Source organism: Aotus nancymaae, unplaced genomic scaffold (genome assembly GCF_030222135.1).
Source record: "Aotus nancymaae isolate 86718 unplaced genomic scaffold, 86718_ANA_hifiasm-v0.15.2.pri h1tg000020l, whole genome shotgun sequence".
NCBI lineage: Eukaryota > Metazoa > Chordata > Mammalia > Primates > Aotidae > Aotus > Aotus nancymaae.
Window position 1 is genome coordinate 53,350,098 of NW_026988432.1, and position 16,580 is coordinate 53,366,677.

The following is a 16,580-nucleotide window of genomic DNA, read 5'->3' on the forward strand; positions in this document are numbered from 1 at the left end:
GCCACCACGCCCGGCGAACATTTTTCTTTAAACAGTGATGGGGTATTATGAACTGGGGTATGCTTTTTTCCTCTTCTGCCACTTTCTACTTTTTTAAAAAAGGATGACCGTCCGACCTTCCTGTACTGGCGGTCACGGCCGGTGCCATCCTTCGTTGCAGACAGGGCGCCGGCTGGATGCCGTCCTGCGCATCCCCGGGCTGCCAGGCCTTCCAGGGCGCGGCCCCTTTAAGGAGGTGGACGCCGGGGGGCGGTCCCCGCGCTGATTGGCGGAGCTCGGCGCCACGTGGCCGTCTCGGGGTTGCTGTTGCTGCTGCAGGGCTCCGGCGGGGGCCAGGGGGTTCGGGAAGGCACCGCAGGTCCCCGGGAAGGGGACGAGTTGACAGATGTGCGTGAGGAGGTCCCTGGTCGGCCTCACCTTTTGTACCTGCTACCTGGCTTCTTACCTCACGAACAAGGTGAGGGGGCGGGCGCGGGAGGCAGCGCTTGCACGTGGGAGGCTTGAGCCGCATAATCTTCCTGTGACAAACCGAGCCTCCGACTTTCTACCTCATTCTTCCTGGTGGCGATCTAGAGCGAACCACCTCCGTAAGAGATGATGCTCTTTTAGAAACAGGATTTGCCGGCCTGTACGGTCCGCGTTTTCCGCACTGTAAAGCGCGGTGCATCTCCTGGGAAACAGGATTTTAGGGCTGCCCATTTTCTGGGAACTTGGTTTGGGGCTACGTGGACTAGTTTTAAGAGAAAGCAAGCAATTGGCTCCTGCTCCCCGCGGGGAGGAAGAGTCAGAAGAATCTGACACATCTTGCCTTTTTTCTAAGCAGGCCCGTGACTCAGAGTTCCGTGAGGTTCCAGAAGCCTTCAAATAGAAGAGATTAAGCCATCTCCCCCTCACACTGCTGAATCCCGAATCAATTTTTTTGTATGTCTCCATTGTAAGCACTTAAGGCGTTTCTCATGGAATTATTATTATTATTATGAGAGGAAATCTCGCTCTGTCACCAGGCTAGAGTGCAGTGGCACTATCTCGGCTCCCTGCAACCTCCGCCTCCCGGATTTAAGCAATTCTGCCTCAGCCTCCCGAGTAGCTGGGACTACAGGCAAGCGCCACCACGCCCGGCTAATTTTTTTATTTTTTAGCAGAGACGGGGTTTTACCATGTTGGCCAGGATGGTCTCTATCTCTTGACCTCGTGATCCGCCCGCCTTGGCCTCCTAAAGTGCTGGGATTACAGGCGTAAGCCACCGCACCCAGTCGGAATTGTTATTTTTAAAATAAAACGTACATTTAATTTTAGGTTTAAACTAATGTCATGAAATCATGAAGCCCTTTTGGTGAGGAGGCAGAGAAGCAGTAATACCAGGTTTGGGGTTTTATTTTTGCAAAGAAAGGGAAGCTGACTTTGGGTTTGGTACCACGCAGAGAAATGGTGGAACCAGTAGGACCCATTGGGCATGGCTGGGGCATCACCTGCTGGCCTGGACTTTGGGCTGGCTCCGGCCAAAGTGGGAATACAGAGTGCAGGACACCTGGCCCCACTGCGGGGTCTCTACTGTGGGTGCCCCTCTGCTCTCCTCCTTTCCTCTCCCCTCTCTTGCTCTCTGGAAAAGAACCATCAACAAACAATATTTCTTTCTACCTCCTCTCCTACAGTGAGTGCCTCTCTTTATATTTCCAGAGGATGCTCCCCAAACCTCTTTCCCTCTCCAGTTTATTTTTATTTTTGAGATGGAGTATTGCTCTATCATCCAGGCTGGAGTGCAGTGACGTGATCTTGGCTCACTGCAACCTCCACCTTCCTGGTTCAATTGAGTCTCCTGCTTCAGCCTCCCGAGTAGCTGGGGCTACAGGTGTGTGCTACCATGCTGGGCTCATTTTTGTATTTTTAGTAGAGACGGGTAGAGACGGAGTTTTGCCATATTGGCCAGGCCGGTCTTTAACTCCTGACCGCAGGTGATCTGCCCACCTCAGCCTCCCAAAGTGCTGAGGGATTACAGACGTGAGCCACCGCGCCTGGCCTCCGGTTGATTTTTAGTTATGGCAGTAAGCCTCTGAAGGTCCATAAATGCAGCCTTCCTGGGAGGCAGTGATGGGTTTTACTTACTGGCTCTACTTACTTGGCCTTTGGAACCTTACTTGTGCCCAGGCTGGAATGCAATGGTGTGATCTCGGTTCATTGCAGCCTCCATCTCCTGGGTTCAAGTGATGCTTCTGCCTCAGCCTCCCAAGTAGCTGGGATTACAGGCATGCACCACCATACCCTGCTAATTTTGTATTTTTAGTAGAGATGGGGTTTCTCCATGTTGGTCAGGCTGGTCTCAAACTCCTAACTCAGGTGATCCACCCACCTCAGCCTTCCAAAGTGCTGGGATTACAGGTGTGAGCCATCACACCCAGCCTGGATGTACATTTTCATTTGTGGCACTTTTACAAAATTTATTGGAGCCTCAGGGTATTTTATAAATTTTTGTTTGTTTTTTGAGACAGGGTCTTCTTTCACCCAGGCTGGAGTGCAGTGGTGTAATCATGGCTCACTGTAACCTCTGCCTCCCAGGCTCAAGCGATCCTCACAGCTCAGCCTCCTGAATAGTTGGGACTACAGGCGTGCATCACCATGCTTGGCTAATTTCTGTATTTTTTTGATAGAGGCAAAGTCTCGCCATGTTGCCCAAGCTGGTTTCTAACTCCTGGGCTCAAGCGATCTGCCCACCTTGCCTTGGCCTCCCAAATGCTGGGATTATAGGTGTGAGCCCCTGTGCCCAGCCAACAAATTTAATCAAAACAATACTTTCCATATGCATAATGCATTTAGATGTTAGATGAAATTAAACCAAATTGTTTCTTCCCAGGAATGGATAATCTGAATTATCAAACTCATAGCTGACCAAGGGCCCTGAGAATGTAAATACAATGGTTTAGAATGCTTTGTCTTGGGGATGTGGGAAGTGTCAGAGCTAGTAGAAAGAGTAGGTCAAAAACAGCAGAAGGCAGGAAAGACGGTCTGCAGAGGGAGGAGGAGGTGAGCTCGAGAGTGGAGTAGAGAGACAGGAGAACGAGGTAGGGGTACCAGTAGTGGTTGTACATTATGGGACTCTGGTGAGGAACTTTATATCTCTTAAAAGCTTGAACCTTTTATGGCCATTATTTCATCTTCTCAACCAGGATGGTGGTGCTCCCTTCTGGCAGCCAAGGCTGGGTGGGTCAGCTTGGACCAAGTAGAGGCCATCTGGGAAGAAATCTGCAATGGACACCCCATGAGCATATTCTGTCTATTATGAACATATTCTACTCTAATGTGGCAGAAAGCATGTAATTTCTCTGCCACATTAATTTTCTTTGAATTAGTGAAGTTTTTTTTTTTTTGTCATCTAAAGTAGAGGATGCTCTCTTCTAGCTTTTGAATCCTCTGTTTTAGTTTATTTCCATATTTCTTTGTGTAATTTTCTCCTTCAGCTATTCCCCTATTTTTTTTGAGAGGGAGTCTTGCCCTGTCACCCAGGCTGGAGTGGAATGATGCGATCTCAGCTCACTGCAACCTCCACCTCCCGGGTTCAAGTGATTCTCCTGCCTCAGCCTCCCAAGTTGCTGAGATTACAGGCATTAGCCACCACGCCTGGCTAACTTTTATATTTTTAGTAGAGATGGGTTTTCACCATGTTTGTATTTTTAGTAGAGACGGGGTTTTACCACGTTAGCCTGGATGGTCTCAATCTCCTGACCTCGTGATCCACCCACCTCAGATTGCCAAAGTGCTGGGATTACAGATGTGAGCCACTGCACCCTGCCAAGAAAATTATTTTTTTTAAAAAATCTCATATAGCTCATTCTGACCCCCTTCTACTGTTTGAAAGAATGGTATTTGTTAGAAGTTTGAGGCAGCAAGTGTGCTGTCAAAGGAAGCTGCCCTAGGTAGGGAGGGAGGAGGAAGCACCACACCCTTGGGCTCTGGCTTGGTGGCCTGGGCTGGCCCAGGCTGATGACATGTTCCTCTGTCCTTTGGGAGGTTCCAGCTGTAATCAGGCCCTAGGCAGCCAGCTGTTCTTCCCCTTACAGAAATTGAGCCTTCAGCTCAGAGGCAAAGTTCATTTTGATTCTGGACAAGTGGTTGGCATCTGTAAAATACGAAGAACTTACTAAATTAATAAGAAAAATACTAAAACCTCAGTGAAAATAAATGGGTAAAAGGCATAAGTAGACAATGCACTGAAAAAAGAGCTATGAGGCTGGGCACAGTGGCTCATGTCTGTAATCCCAGCACTTTGAGAGGCCAAGACGGGTGGATCACCTGAGGTCAGGAGTTCGAGACCAGCCTGGCCAACATGGCAAAACCCTGTCTCTCCTAAAAATACAAAAATTAGCTGGGTGTATGTAGTGTCACGTGCTTGTAATCCCAACTACTGGGGAGACTGAGGCAGGAACATCGCTTGAAAAAAGAAAGAGAGATACGGGTGTTTTTGTTAACTTTCACATGGCCTCACCCACTTTTTGGGGGGCTTATGATCTTTTTTTTCACGAGCTCTTTTTTTTTTTTTTTTTTTGAGACAGAGTCCCGCTTTTGTTGCCCAGGCTGGAATGCAGTGTCGTGATCTCGACTCACTGCAACCTCTGCCTCCCGAGTTCAAACAATTCTGCCTCAGCCTCCTGAGTAACTGGGACTACAGGTGCACGCCACCACGCCCAGCTGGTCTCGAACGCTTGACTTCGTGATCTGCCCGTCTCAGCCTCCCAAAGTGTTGGGATTACAGGCATGAGCCACCATGTCCGGCCGGCCCAATCACTTTAGTATGACTTGGGAGGTCATTTGTTTGCCCAGTTTGTGATTTTGGTGGGAATAATGGCCTTTTTAAAACTTACATGTGCTTATGTTTCTTTAATAGAAATTTCTTTGATTATATGGTTTGTCAATTTTCTATCATTTGAAATGTCCAATAATCTGCTGTTTGTTTTTCAGTATGTCCTGTCTGTATTGAAATTTACCTACCCTACGTTATTCCAAGGGTGAGTATCTTTTTGCTCTTTATATACATTTTTAGGAAATGTCCAATCAACATCGTTCTTTGAAATAGTTTTAATAACTGCATAGTTTTTTATTGTCAAATAGATATAAGATACTTAGCCACCTTATTAACAGACATTTAAGTTTTATTCGATTTTGGGGGTATGAAAACAATGTTACCAGATGTTTTTGTGTTCAATTCTGCCAAATTTCCAATGATTTCTGTGGGATTGATTCCTACATAAGAAATTTGGGTTAGGCTAGACATGGTGTCTCATTACTATAATCTCAGCACTTTGGGAGGCTGAGGCAAGAGGATTGTATGAGGTCAGGAGTTTGAGACCAGTCTGGGCAACATAGGAAGGCCCTGTCTCTACAAAAAAAAGTAAAAACAAAACTGGCTAACCATATGCAGAAAATGAAACTGGACCCCTGTGTCTCACTATATATAAAAATTAATGCAGGATGGATTAAAAGACTTAAATGTAAGATCTCAAACTCTAAAAATCCTAGAAGAAAACCTAGGAAATACTTTTCTGGACATTGACCTAGACAAAGAATTTATGCTAAAAGCAAATGCAACAAATACAAAAATTGACAATCAGGACCCTATTAAACTAAAGACTTTCTGAACAGCAAAAGGAAATATTAACAGAGAAAACAATGTTGCAAACTATGTATCCAACAAAGGACCAATATCCATAATCCATAAGGAATCTAAATAAATCAACAAGAAAATAAAACAAATAATTCCTTTAAAAGTGGGCAAAGTCCACGAATAGACACTTCTCAAAACAAGACATACAAATGGCCAACATGTGAAAGATTGGCTAACATCACTAATCGTCAGAGAAATGCAAATCAAACCATCATGAGATACCATCTCATACCAGTCAGAATGGCTATTAGTAAAAAGTCAAAAACTGGCTGCGAGTGGTGGCTCATGCCTGTAATCCCAGCACTTTGAGAGGCCAAGGTGGGTGGATCACCTGAGGTCAGGAGTTCAAGATGAGACTGACCAGCATGGTGAAACTCCGTCTCTACTAAAAATATAAAAAAAACTATCTGGGCGTAGTGTCACATGCCTGTAATCCCAGCTACTGGGGAGGCTGAGGCAGGAGAATTGCTTGAACTTGGGAGGCAGAGGTTGGAGTGAACCAAGATTGCACCATTGCACTCCAGCCTGGACGACAAAAGTGAAAATCTGTCTTTAAAAAAAAGGCAAAAAATAATATGTTGGCAAAGTTTTGGAGAAAAGAGAATGCTTATACACTGTTGGCAGGATTGTAAATTAGCTTAGCCCCTATGGAAAGCAGTTTGGAGACTTCTAAAAGAACAAAAAATAGAATTACCATTTGACCCAGCAATCCCTTTACTGGGTGTATACCCAAGGAAAATAAATTGTTCTACCAAAAATATACCTACGCTCATGTGTATTTTATTACAGCACTATTCATAATAGCAAAGACATGGAATCAACCTAGGTGCCCATCAACTTTGGATTGGATAAAGAAAATTTGGTACATATATATACTGTGAAATACTACACAGCCATAAAAAAGAGCACAATTATGTCCTTAGCAGCAACATGGATGCAGCTGAAGGTCATCATCCTAAGTGAATTAACAGAAACAGAAAACCAAATACTGCATGTTCTTACATGTAAATGGCAGCTGAACGTTGGGTACACATGGACAGAAAGATGGAACAGTAGACACTGGGACGCAAGGGGAGAGTTAGGGAGGGAGATAAATAAGGATTGAAAAACTACCTATTAGGTACTGTGTTCACTGTTTGGGTTACGGGATCAATAGAAGCCCAAACCAGCATCATGCAATGTACCCATGTAGCAGATCTGCATATGCATCCCTTGAATCTTAAATTAGCTGGGCATGGTGACATGTACCTGTAGTCTCAACTACTCCAGAGGTTCAGGCAGGATTGTTGGACCCCAAGAGTTAGAGGCTACAGTGAGCTGTGATCGTGTTGCTGTACTCCAGCTTGGGTAACAGAGTGAGACCTTGTCTCTAAAAAAAAATAAAAATGAATAAATTCGGGTTAAACTACATGAACATCTTTAGTATTCATCTTGAATATTAACAGATTCTTTTCCAAAAATGTTTTCCCAGTTGACATTGCCACCCAGCCTCCATGTGAACATTTCTATAGTGTTGTACTCAAACTGTGATTCTCTTTGCTGATTTCATAAGCAAAAGGTATATTGTTTTGTTGTATAATTTTTTAGGTGATTCATCAAGTTGGACAATTTTCTTATGTATGTTACCCACTTGTATCTCGTTTTCAGTGAATTGTCTAGTTGTACCTTTTATCGCTTTATTTTCATTGAGGTTTTAGTGTTTTTCTTATTAATTTAGTAAATTCTTTATATTTTAAGGAGGTCAACCAGTTGTCCATCATGTTTTTGGAAATAATTTTTGCAATTTGTTCTTTGTCTTTTAATTTGTTTATAATTATTTTGATTATTTAAATATTTTTATGTGGTCAAATATATTGATTGTTTCATTCACAATTACTTCCATTTTTTTATGTTTTTTTCTTCTCCATCATAAAACCATTTAGATATTCACCTATATTTCATTAAAGCTTTATTCAAGTTTTAATCATTGTCAGTTTAATTTACTGTATGGTGCAATGTGAGGAAATTGTCCCTTCCCCAGTAGTTAACTGATGTATACTAACCTCATTTATTGTATAATCCTTCCTTTTGCCTTATGCCTAAAGGCATAACAATCATTTAGATGTTCACCTGTATTTCATCAAAGCTTTATTCAAGTTTTAATCATTGTCAGTTTAATTTAGTATATGGTGCAATGTAAGGAAATTATCCCTTTCCCAGTAGTTAACTGATTTATACTAGCCTCATGTATTGTATAATCCTTCCTTTTGCCTTATGCCCAAGGGCATAACAATCTGTATATGATTGTTAATCTCATATACAGACAGTCCCAACTTAATGACAGTTGGAGGTAGAATTGTTTGATTGTATGATGGTGTGAAAGCGATATGCTTTCAGGAGAAACCATACTTCAGCTTTTGAGTTTTGCTGTTTCCCGGGCTAGCAATATGCCATACAACACTCTCCCCTGATGCTGGGCAGTAGTAGCGAGTGGTGAGCTGCAGCTCCCAGCCACGTGAATGTAAATGTTCTGAACATGTTTATGGTAGGCAAAGCCAAGCTCTGGTGTTTGGTAGGTTATGTGTATTCAATGCTCTTTCAATTATGACATTTTCTTTTTTTTTCTTTTGAGATGGAGTCTCACACTGTTGCCTGGGCTGGAGTGCAATAGCATGATCTCAGTTCACTGCAACCTCTGCCTCCTGGGTTCAAGCAATTCTCCTGACTCAGCCTCCCGAGTAGCTAGGTTACAGTCATGCGCCACCATGCCTGGCTGATTTTGTATTTTTTGTAGAGATGGGGTTTCAGTATGTTGGCCAGGCTGGTCTCGAACTTCTGATCTCAGGTGATCTGCCCACCTCAGCCTCCCAAGGTGCTGGGATTACAGGTGTGAGCCACCATGCCCAGCCAATTATGATATTTTCAATGTATGATCAATTTATTGGGACATAACTCTATTGTAAGTTGAGGAGCATCTGTATAAAGTCTTTTTTTGGCTGGGTGAGGTGGCTCATGCCTATAATCTCAGTACTTTGGGAGGCCAAGGCAGGAGGATCTCTTGAGGCCGGGAGTTCGAGACCAGCTTGGCCAACATGGCGAAGCCCTGTCTCTACTAAAAATACAAAAATCAGCCAGGTGTGATAGTGAGTACCTGTACTCCTGCTATTCAGGAGGCTGAGGCACAAGAATTGCTTGAACCTGGGAAGCAGAGTTTGCAATGAGCTGAGATCATGCCACCACACTCCGGTCTGGGCAACAGTGTGAGACTCTGTCCCAAAAATAAAAGATAAAAAATAATAAAGTTGTTTTTCTAGGATCTCTTTTTGGGTACTTATTTGTCAATTTTGATGATAAGGGACTAGTGCTGAATTGTTTTAATTATTAAACCGTTTAAATATGTAGTAGAGCAAGTCATCCCTCATTCTTCTCCTTTTTTTTTTTTTTTTTTGGCAGAGTTTTGTTTTTTCTGCCCAGGCTGGAGTGAAGTGATGTGATCTTGGCTCACTGCAACCTTCCCCCTCTGGGTTCAAGCGATTCTCCTGCCTCAGCCTCCTGAGTAGATGGGATAATAGGTGCCCACCACCATGCCCAGCTAATTTTGTATTTTTAGTAGAGACGGGATTTCACCATGTTGGCCAGGCTGGTCTCGAGCTCCTGACCTCGGGTGATCCACCTGCCTTGGCCTCCCAAAGTGCTAGGATTACAGGCATGAACCACAGTGCCCGGCTTCATTCTTAATCTTTTAAAAAAATGTTCATTATATTATCACCAGTATGTTATTTCAGGTGAACTTTAAAATACTTTGTCAAGCTCCTCCCTAATACTTCATAGCAAACGTGTTTGTTTTTGTAGAGGCAGGCTCCTTCTCTGTCACTCAGACTGGAATACAGTGGCATGGTCATAGCTCTCTGCAGCTTTGAACTCCTGGCCTCAAGTGATCCTCCCAGGATTACAGGCATGAGCTACTGTGCCTGGCCTCGTAGCAAAGTTTTAAAGTATCTTCTGTGATTTTGTGTATTTTAGTCAATAAAGCTGGGATAACTGGTTTCTCTCTTACAGAGTAGCAAGCGTTTTCTGGTCCTGGCTATAATTTCCGCATCTCTCAAGGTAGAGGGACTGAGGGAATTTGCATAAGAAAGGGGTGATCTCTGTGCTTGGATTGCCACTCTCCTCCTTGTCCTTGGATGAGTCAGACTGAATGCACCTCCCTCATAGAGTGTAAGATCTACAAAGGCTGGAGTTTTGACTTATCCATTTTGTCACTGGAGTATTTCCAGTTCCTAGAACAATGCCTGGTGCCTGGTAGGACAGAGTAATGTATTCTGCAGATGCTTGGGGCACATCAGTGAAGAAAACAGATCCCTGCCCTCATGGAGCTGGCTTTTTAAATTCTGGCTGTTCCTTAAATTCACCTGCAGTGGATGGTTATCCTGCATCTGACTGCACAACTCAGAACCTGGGAGTCATTCTTGTTTCCTTTGTCTCCTTCATCGTCAACATCCAGTTAACCACCAGGGCCTCCTAGACATCTTCAGAATCTGCCCACTTTCTTCATCCGTGTTGCCCCTTTCCAGGCACCGTCATCTCTCCAATTACTATAAAAACTCCTAACTTACTTCTTTGCCCCTAGTCTTGCTTCTCTCAGAAACATTCCCTCCCTTGTAAAGAGAGGGAGCTTCCCCAAAGGTAATGACAGTGTCACTCCTATGCCCGGAACCCTTCAGTGAGTCCTCAGTTTGAAGTCCTAGCTCCTTATGATTGACGTGGTCCTTCAGGACTAGCCCTTTCTTTCCAGGCTCAGCTCTTGCCGCCCCCTCTCCAATGCTCCAACAGACCAACTGAACTTCTCCGAGAAGCTTTGAATGAAGCCATTGTCTCTCTCACCTCTGGGCCTTTTGCCTTGAACATGCTTTGGGTTTTTGTTCAAATTTATTTTCTCTAGGAAGTCTTACCCGCTCACTAGACTAGGTTAGTTGCTCTCGAGAGTGGCTTATGGTACCTGGTACATTTCCTTTCAGGGCTTCACACACTTGTTTGTAATTACTGATTAATTACCTTACTTTCACTGGACTGGGGTTTCTCCACCTTGGAATGACATTCCAGTGCTGACATTTGGAGTTGGAGAATTCTTTGCAGTGGGGACTGCCCTTCACACTGTAGGATGTTTAGCAGCATCCCTGGCTTCTCCTGTCTAGATTCCAGTGGCATACCTTCTGCTCCTTTCCCCAGCTGCAACAACCAAACATTTTTCTAGACACTGCCAAATACCCCCTGGAAGGGAAGATCGCCTGGTTGAGAATCACTGTGCTACAAAAAATTAGCTGGGCGTGGTGGCACACACCTGTAATCCCAGCTACTCAGGAAGCTGAGGCAGGAGAATCACTTGAACCCAGGAGGCAGAGATTGCAGTGAGCCGAGATCACGCACTGCACTTCAGCCTGGGCAACAAGAGCGAGACTCCATCTCAAAAAAAAAAAAAAGAAAGAAAGAAATGAACAAAGAGCAACCAAGTAGCCCAGTGGATGGGGCTTTAACTTAGAGAGCGAGGTAAGGAGTCACAGGAGGGGTCCCCAGTTAGGTTTCCCCAAGAAATAGAGACAGATTTGTGTGCAAGAGGTGTCCTGGATCAGTGCTCACTTTTAAGAAAGTGAAAGAGACAGGACTGGGCAGAGTGAGAGATGGGATTGCCAAAGAGGCCTTGGCTGATCCCACAGGAAGCCAGCTCTGAAGCTGGGATAACCTTTCTGAGCTAACATTAATTGAGACAAGGGAGTCAGGTCATGATAATCTGCATTCTCTACTCCTTAGACGGGGGCAGTCACACAAGGGGGAACCTCAGGCACAGCTTCTCCCTTGGGCCAAGGACAATTCTGGGAGAGGGATCCATGTATAACCCAAAAAAAAAAAAAAAGAAAATCACTGTGCTAGACCAAACTGTTTGAAGGCAGGACGCACATTTGGTGTGTTTTGCTTGGTTGGGTCAGTGAAACTTTACACAGGATATGTGCAAACTGGGTGTTATCGGCTGAGCAGGTGTCCACTACAGACAAAGAGATGGGAAGAACATTATGGGGCAAGAGGACGGCACACCCAAACGCCTAGAATCCGACATGACCTGGCATGTTCCCAAGGCTGTGGGCCATCCTGTGTGGCTAGCATGTGACTGCCCACAGCAAGCAGACAGCAGCTGACCCTGTAGAGGGGTGGGTGCACGTCCCAGAGACCTTGTGTGTCACACTCAAGTGACTTTGTCCTTTAGGCCAGAGTTCTCAACTGTAGTGTCGCAACACATGGGTATATTGTGGTCATAGTCACTTCCGAGGTGAGGTGTCTCAAGTCATTTATAATGAGAAACAGGGTTTTGAAATTTATGAATGACTCACCTAAACTCAAAAAGCAATTAGAGCAAGCCACTATGCCTCTTACTCATTTGGCATTCTGATGTGTTTTCTGCACTGGGAGAAGGAGGGGTGTTTGTGACCTGTGCTGCCCCTGCACTATGCATGCTGGGGGCAGTGTGTCTCGGGTGAGCTTCATGACCCTGAGTGTGTTGGCAGAAAAGAGGCTGAGGCTTGCTGCTTGTGGTACCAGGAAGATTCATCTGTTTTTAAAACAAGCAAGTAGCACAATTAAGTTCAATTTTAGGATAGACCCTTTGACTGCAAAGTAAAGAATGGATGAAGGGCCACCTTGGAGGGAGGGGGACCAGTTAAGGGACTAATGCTGTGAGCCAGGCATGAGATGATGAGAGCCTGAATTGAGACAGAGGTAGGAGGGTTGTCAGGGAAGTCTTCAGATTTGAGTGCTGTTATGGGTATAAATAAAATCAATAGGATATTGTGCTTAGACAAGGGAGGTAAAGGCAGAATAGGTGAGCTGGGATGCCACCTAGGTTTCTGGTTTGGCTGATTAGGAATAGGGAGGATGATTTGAGGGAGAGATTCCTGGTGATGATTTAGGCATGTTATCATCGGGAGCTTGGCAGGGAGGAGAGGAATGGGCTGAGGGTTGAAAAGGTACCTGTTGGGTACAATGTACAGTATTCAGTTGGTGGCCACTGGAACCCCAAACCTCACCATTACTCACTATATCCATGTAACAAACGTGCACGTATACCTCCAAATCTATGAATAATAGCAATAATCATCATCATTGAGAGTTTGTGGGAGATCACTGTGGTGGTATCCAAGTGAGAACGGGGATTTGGGACTCATCAATGAAGAGGCAGTGGGAGAAGCGGTGGCTATGACTGAGGCTGTTCAGGAAAAGTCTAGAATAAGAGGAGAAGAATGTCAATGACAGTACTTACTGGGCAGCTGGACTGTAGGGAATAGGAAAGGTCTGAGAAATGGGATAATTGGGAGAGAGTGGGAGAAAAGAGTAGTAAACAGAGTTGAACGTGTCTCTGTGTCAGTCAGCAGATCTGCCTGGGCTGGGTGGTGTTGGAGACCAACCGTGGCACTCTATGAAATTCACATAGCCTCTTGTCCTTTCCAGGTGGCAGACGCTCATTGGTGGACTTTTGCTTCATGTGTCCTGGAAGCTGGGCTGGGTAGAGATCAACAGCAGTTCAAGGTATGACCTCTCTGTGCTGGACTCGTGCATGATTCACACTCTGCTTGCTTTCGATATTGTATAATTCCATGTAGTGTTACACTGGAAACACAGATTTACTTATTTACTTATTTATTTGTTTAAGAGACAGAGTCTTGCCCTGTCTCCCAGGCTGGAGTGCAGTGGCACAATTTCAGCTCACTGCAACCTCCACCTCCTGGATTCAAGCAATTCTTGTGCCTCAGCCTCCCAAGTAGCTGGAATTACAGCTACTCACCACCATGGCAGGCTGATTTTTATATTTTTAGTAGAGATGGGGTTTTACCATGTTAGCTAGGCTGGTCTCAAACTCCTGACCTCGAGCGATCCACCTGCCTCGACCTCCCAAAGTGCTAGAATTGCAGGCGTGAGCCACCGTGCCCAGCCAACACAGAGGCTTATTTGAGGTGTTTGATATCTTAGTTCCTTCTAACCTTGAGAGTCAGTGATTTTATTATCAGATAAAATTTGAATAGTATTTTCCTAAGTAATAATGCCACTAGTGTAGTATTAAGATTAACTGATACATTGATGTAGTGTGGGGAAAAAAGTTAATTGAGATATATATTTTATAATGTCAAATTAATGTTGCTTTGTTTTGATCATAGGATATGATGAATGAAATTACATTAGCTTAAATAATTTTTTTAGTAAATTTCTTGTTTTAAAATTATTTCTGGCTGGGCATGGCGATTCATGCCTGTAATGCCATCACTTTGGAAAACCAAGGTGGGAGGATCCCTTGAGCCCAAGAGTTTGAGACCAGCCTGAACAACTTAGGGAGACCCCCACCTCTACAAAAATAATAAGAAAAATATTAGCCAGGTGTGGTTGTATGTGCCTGTGTTCCCCGCTACTTGGGAGACTGAGGTGGGAGGATCACCTGAGCCTGGGAGGTCAAGGCTGCAGTTTGCTGTGACTGTACCACAGCACTCCAGCCTGAGCCACAGCAGGATACTGTGCTTCAAAAAAATTCCTACCTATAGACAAGTTAGAATAATACAATGAACTCCCCTACCCATTACTCAGATCCCCTTATTATTTTACCATGCTTTTCTTATCATTTTCTCTTGATGTCCTGTGCATGTATATACATGTATATGCATACATATGTATACATAAATATATAAACTTGTTTTTCCTGAACTTTTTGAAAATAAGCTGTAGATTTAACAGGAAATGTCTCTTTTCTTGACTTTGGAATTCTTTAGGGTGTATTTCCTGAGAGCAAGGACATTCTCTTACATGACTGCAATAAAATTATCAAAATCAGGGAGATACTAACATTGATACAATACTATTTATTATCTCATTTAAAGATCATATTTTGCCAGTTATCTCAGTAGTATCGTTTATACCCCTCCACTCCAAAATTCTAGTTCAGAGTCCAATCCAGATCACACATTACATTAGTTGTTATGATGCTATTAAAATGGCCTTTGAAATACATTTAAGAGAAATTTTGGCCGGGCACAGTGGCTCACATCTGTTATCCCAGCACTTTGGGAGGCTGAAGCAGGTGGATCACTTGAGGTCAGGAGTTGGAGACCAGCCTGACCAACATGGTGAAGCCCTAACTCTACTAAAAATACCAAATTAGCTGGGCATGGTGGTGCATTCCTGTAATCCCAGCTACTTGGGAGGCTGAGGCAAGAGAACTGCTTGAACTCAGGAGGCAGAGGTTGCAGTGAGCCGAGATCACGCCATTGCACTCTAGTCTGGGTGATAAGAGCGAATCTTCATCTCAAAAAAAAAAAAAAAAAATCAAAGACCATGACGTTATTTAGCCAAAACTATAACCTGAACTGGTTATCCACTCCTACCTCACCTAGATATTCTCCTGATTCTTTGAGAACATCCTTTTTATCCTGAAATGATGCACAAAGTGAAAAGAAAACTAAGTTAAGGTTTATATGAATAAAGGAAACATCCCAGCTGAATGATCAGGCCAAGTCATTTACCTTGTAAATTACTCTGCCCAGTTTCTCCATGAATCAGATTAACTGCTTAATTGTTGAGTCATCCCTTTGTTTGGCACTCTGGAGAAGATATGAGAACATGTTTAGTGTAAATATTAATAATTTTGGCTTCTCGACCAGGTGAGATGGTTCACACCTGTAATCCCAGCACTTTGGGAGACCGAGGCAGGAAGATCACTTGAGGTGACCAGCCTGGCCGATGTGGTGAAACCCTATCTCTACTAAAAATACAAAAAAGAGCTCAGCGTGGTGGCGACATCTGTAGTTCCAGCTACTTGGAAGGCTGAGGCAGGAAAATAGCTTGAGCCAGGGAGGCAGAGGTTGGAGTGAGCCGAGATTGTGACACTGCACTCCAGCTGGGGTGACAGAGTGAGACCCTGTCTCAAAGAAAAAAAAAAAAAAGAAAAAGTTTAGGCTTCTCCTGAAAATTTAAAACTGGAGAGCAAAAAACTAGTATTAAGAAGTTTTATAAAGGAGAGATCCTGGGAACATAGGTGTACATCAATGTACCTGACCATGTCATGTCATAATCCATATTCATAAAGAATATTACATACAATATGCTTAACTAATCCAAAGGAGAAGTTCATTAAGTCACAATTTTGCATTTTCATGATATAGTATCCTTAGTCGGATGAAATAAAGATACTTTTGGGACTTTATATATTATATTAAGCACAAGTCTTACTAAATACTCTGTTGTCATGGTGAATAGTTCAGTAAGAACTGGGCTTCATTTAAACAAATAAGGATACAGAATTCACAAGGCCCGAGATAGCTGCAGTAGTTAAATAATGAAGGACCCTGGCTCCAAATGGGTAAATGTATTCCTTCATTCCCAAACGTATCCCTCATTGGGCCAGAATGAGGGATGTGGCTGTCACATTGTAGCCTAAAGGCCACTGATACAGATCAGCATGGGTCTTCCTTGCTGATTCTAATTGTTACATAATTTCTGATGTAAATTATTTACTTATTAATAGTTGTCTTTAAAAAATTAACCTAACTCTTATTTTTTAAAAAGCAATGCCATTTTTCACATTAAAATTTTGTTTATTATGTTATTAATAAAATCTGTATAACGTAAGATTTACCATTTTAACCATTTTAAGCATACAATTCATTGGCATTGATAATATTCACAGTGTTGTACAATCATCATAACTATTCGTGTCCAGAACTTTTCATCATTCCAAACAGAAACTCTGTACCCATTAAACAATATCTTCCCATTCTCCCCTCCCGCTTGCTCCTAGTAACTCCTGTTCTACTTTGTCTATGAATTTGCCTATTCTGGGTACCTTGTATAAATGGAATTGTACAATATTTGTTCTTTCATGTCTGACTTATCTTACTTAGCATTACTGTTTTCAAGT

General features: G+C 43.5%; 1 protein-coding gene across 9 annotated transcripts in view; it reads left to right on the top strand.

Annotated features, from left to right (window-relative positions):
* The first annotated feature begins 339 nt into the window (after nucleotides 1-339).
* Nucleotides 340-16,580, top strand: part of TMEM241 (transmembrane protein 241) — a 155,718-nt gene continuing 139,477 nt past the window's right edge. For 7 of the 9 annotated variants that reach the window (XR_010343634.1, XR_010343635.1, XM_064379342.1 and 4 more), the window contains exons 1-3: nucleotides 340-457; nucleotides 4,951-4,997; nucleotides 13,130-13,207. Coding sequence is in view for 7 of the 9 variants with exons in the window: in XM_064379342.1 (XP_064235412.1) it covers nucleotides 386-457; nucleotides 4,951-4,997; nucleotides 13,130-13,207 (197 nt within the window). In the remaining 2 variants the exon portion in view is untranslated. Of the gene's footprint in view, nucleotides 458-4,950; nucleotides 4,998-12,080; nucleotides 12,159-13,129; nucleotides 13,208-16,580 lie in introns of those variants that run through there. The other 2 variants (XM_064379345.1, XM_064379346.1) reach the window with 1 other exon arrangement.